Genomic DNA, 3,139 nt, shown 5'->3' with positions numbered 1-3,139 from the left:
TTACCAGAGATCCTAGCGCTTAAAACTTAGTGAAATTAGTTACACTAATTAGCGCATTTAACTAATAATAATAAAATAATAAAATATCATGATTTTTAATGTGACTGTTAATTACCGGTTTGGTAGGTCTCACACTAAACGCCTACTAATACCCAATTGTGTAACAACCTAGGAAAAATACTCTTAATTTTCAGTGGCATCATTTGGGGGGGGGGGGGGGGCGGCAGTTTACTATTTACAACAACCTTAAGTTGCCACATTTACCAACACCATCCCCCTCCCTTAATTACTATGGCACTATGCTATGAGAATCTGAGTGAAAAAAATGTTTAGTCGGAAAAGCAGTGAAAAGTTACCCTAGTCCAATAAAATCTGAAATGATGCCACTGCTAATTTTATACATAGTACTTATGATAGTTACCTATAATATAATGTATTGTTAAAATAATAATAATCATTTAAGAAGTATAAAATTTAACACGTTGACTGCCATATGGCCGCTGGCGGTCATTTGTAAATTTCAAATTGTATGTTTTTGTGACCGCCGGCGGCAAATGAATATGGTTTTATATTCTTAACTTTTCCATGGCGTTACAATAATGCACCCAAAAAAGTGCCGTGGCGTAGTGGGAATCATTACAAAATTTTTGATGTAATAAATTTATTTTTTTTATATTTTTAAACTTTTTTGCAAATACGTAGTATAATATACAAATTTGGAATGACACTGAAAAATATACTTGGCGTACAGATGATGCATAATCGTGTGATCGCCGGCGGCCGGTGGCAGTCAACGTGTTAAAAATGGATTATTTTTCATACTAAGGATTTTTATCCAAAAATCAATTTAAATACTCCTTACTTCTAAATGCCCAGCAACTACTTTACAATCAGGATTCAAATAGTTTGATATAGAACAAACAGGTTTTTCAATTCCTTTATCCAGACACCAATCTCTGGCCATTTTCAGAGCATAATTTAATTTAGAATCAGGTTTTATGTAAATGTTTGCCATTCCACCTGGTTCAATTTCTGACGCATAATGCATGGCTTCAGCACGTATTTTAACTAAGCTAACAGCTGAAAAAAATCAAAGAATTTTATAGAAAAATTTCAACAATGACAATAATCGTTATTTATTACCTTGTTCGAAAGAAAAACACCCAGCAAATGTAAGCGCAGCAAATTCTCCAATACTGTAACCAGCAACAGCCATACAATTTTCAATGGCACTAGGTTGTTCTTCTTTTAGTTTCTCAATGGCACCCAAAGAACACACAAGAATGGCTGGTTGACTATAGATGGTCTGATCCAGTTTAGATTTTGGTCCTTCCAAACAAAGTTTCAACAGATTATACTTCAGTATTTCACTTGCCGCATTGAACATCTCTACAACCTGAGGAAACACTAACAGATTTTTTCCCATACCCACAAACTGGGTACCTTGGCCGGGAAACATCAGTATTGACGTTTCCTTGGGGTCCACCTTTGGTCGTAGAGCGTGCTGCGCTTGAGACTGATTTTTGTGGGGTACATATGAACCTGGTTGTAAAAAACGAATAAATTAAAACAAATATTGTTCTGAATATGTAATTCTAACCTTTTGGGTATGGGGATGTTGTCCAGTTTTCAGTGTCTCCAACAACAGATGACTCTTCTGGAACTGTCCCATCTTCCAACAATTTTTTTATGTTTGTTTCATTCATGTTTTTTGAATTGTCGATGACTGACATGTGCCTTATTTGTGTACTGTGATTTGAATAATTCGAATTTGACGAAGCACTGTATAAGGTACTTATTACACGTTTAGAGGACATCTTTCGAAAACAGCAGTACCACTGCTGACACTTTACAATGGACACCATAGTGTTCTTAAAATATGTTCTTCAAACCGAACCAAAAGTTAAAAAATAAAACGGAGTAAGAACTAAAAACATTCGAACACACAAACAAGTTAAACCATTTAAGTTATGGAAATTAATATATAAATTATCAAAATATACAAATACTCAAGCGATCTACTATTGACTATTGTCTATTTGTCTATTCTACTAAGTATTGACCACCACAGAAAAGAGATTTAACTGACCATTGACACTAAAACTGAATAATAATCCGTGTGTAAAATATTATAGTGATATCACAGAATAAATATTCTGTGGTGATATCACAAAATTTCGTAGCATGTGAGCACGATTAAAGATATAATATATTATCTTTAATCGTGCATGTGAGCGACGGGAGTTGGGCAGTTGTCAGAAAATTGATAAGAGATTTTTCTGATTCCATTTGAAGTATTGCCAACGTTTGATAAAAAAATGTTTGTACAGACCATAGATATATATTATTAAATATATTATTATATATAATAATATATTATAATATATAATAATATATTTAATAATATATATCTATGGTACAGACATTATCATTATCAGAAAATAAAATGTATCATTAATATATTTATGTATTGTAATTTGTAATTATTCATTTTTTGGTAATTGGTACGTCGATTTGAAAAAACTGTTTAAGATCTTTATTTCAATTATTTTAATTTTACATACAATGGAGCATTTGATTGATCATGATTATTGTATCTTACCAAGTAAGAATATTGTATAAAGTATTAATATTTAAGAAATAACATTATTCTCTCTATGATTTGTAGTTGTAATAATTTTCTTTTTTTAATGGAAAATACATTAATAAGAGTTTTTGAGTAAATATGGCATTACTTTGGGATCTAATATTATTTAAAACTGCCTGTGAATTTTAGAAAATTGGTTATCATAATATCTACCTAAATGTACGTCAATATTTAGTAATAAAATATACATGAACTTAATGGTTATTTTTTTATTTAGATCAGATACGTTTTTTAGAAAACCAGCACGTTACCGAATTCCATCAAGTCTCAAACAATATGAAGGTATATATTTTAAAATACTTATACCTCGCCTGTAATTTATAAAAACCTTCTAAATTTGATAATAAGTACACTATATAGCTATTGAAATAAAATATCTTTTTAGATTCATTCTGGTATTCCTTCTAAAGCTAGAGAATTGAATACTCAAGCAATTGAAAATTTCATCCAACAATTAGTTGTTGACAATGAACATGACAAAGTTCAAACATT

General features: G+C 30.9%; 1 protein-coding gene across 1 annotated transcript; it reads right to left on the bottom strand.

Annotated features, from left to right (window-relative positions):
• Nucleotides 1–702: 702 nt before the first annotated feature.
• LOC100573882 (probable malonyl-CoA-acyl carrier protein transacylase, mitochondrial) lies at nucleotides 703–2,152 on the bottom strand. The gene is made up of 3 exons (XM_003248573.4): nucleotides 1,601–2,152; nucleotides 1,144–1,542; nucleotides 703–1,080 (listed from the first exon to the last, which is right to left on the bottom strand). The coding sequence occupies exons 1-3, from the start codon at nucleotides 1,863–1,865 to the stop codon at nucleotides 848–850; spliced, it is 897 nt and encodes a 298-aa protein (XP_003248621.2). The 5' UTR covers nucleotides 1,866–2,152; the 3' UTR covers nucleotides 703–847.
• Between the last annotated feature and the right edge of the window lie 987 nt (nucleotides 2,153–3,139).

Source organism: Acyrthosiphon pisum, unplaced genomic scaffold (genome assembly GCF_005508785.2).
Source record: "Acyrthosiphon pisum isolate AL4f unplaced genomic scaffold, pea_aphid_22Mar2018_4r6ur Scaffold_3622;HRSCAF=4166, whole genome shotgun sequence".
Lineage (NCBI taxonomy): Eukaryota > Metazoa > Arthropoda > Insecta > Hemiptera > Aphididae > Acyrthosiphon > Acyrthosiphon pisum.
Note: the sequence above shows the minus strand (reverse complement) of the source record. Positions and strands in the feature narration are given on the sequence as shown.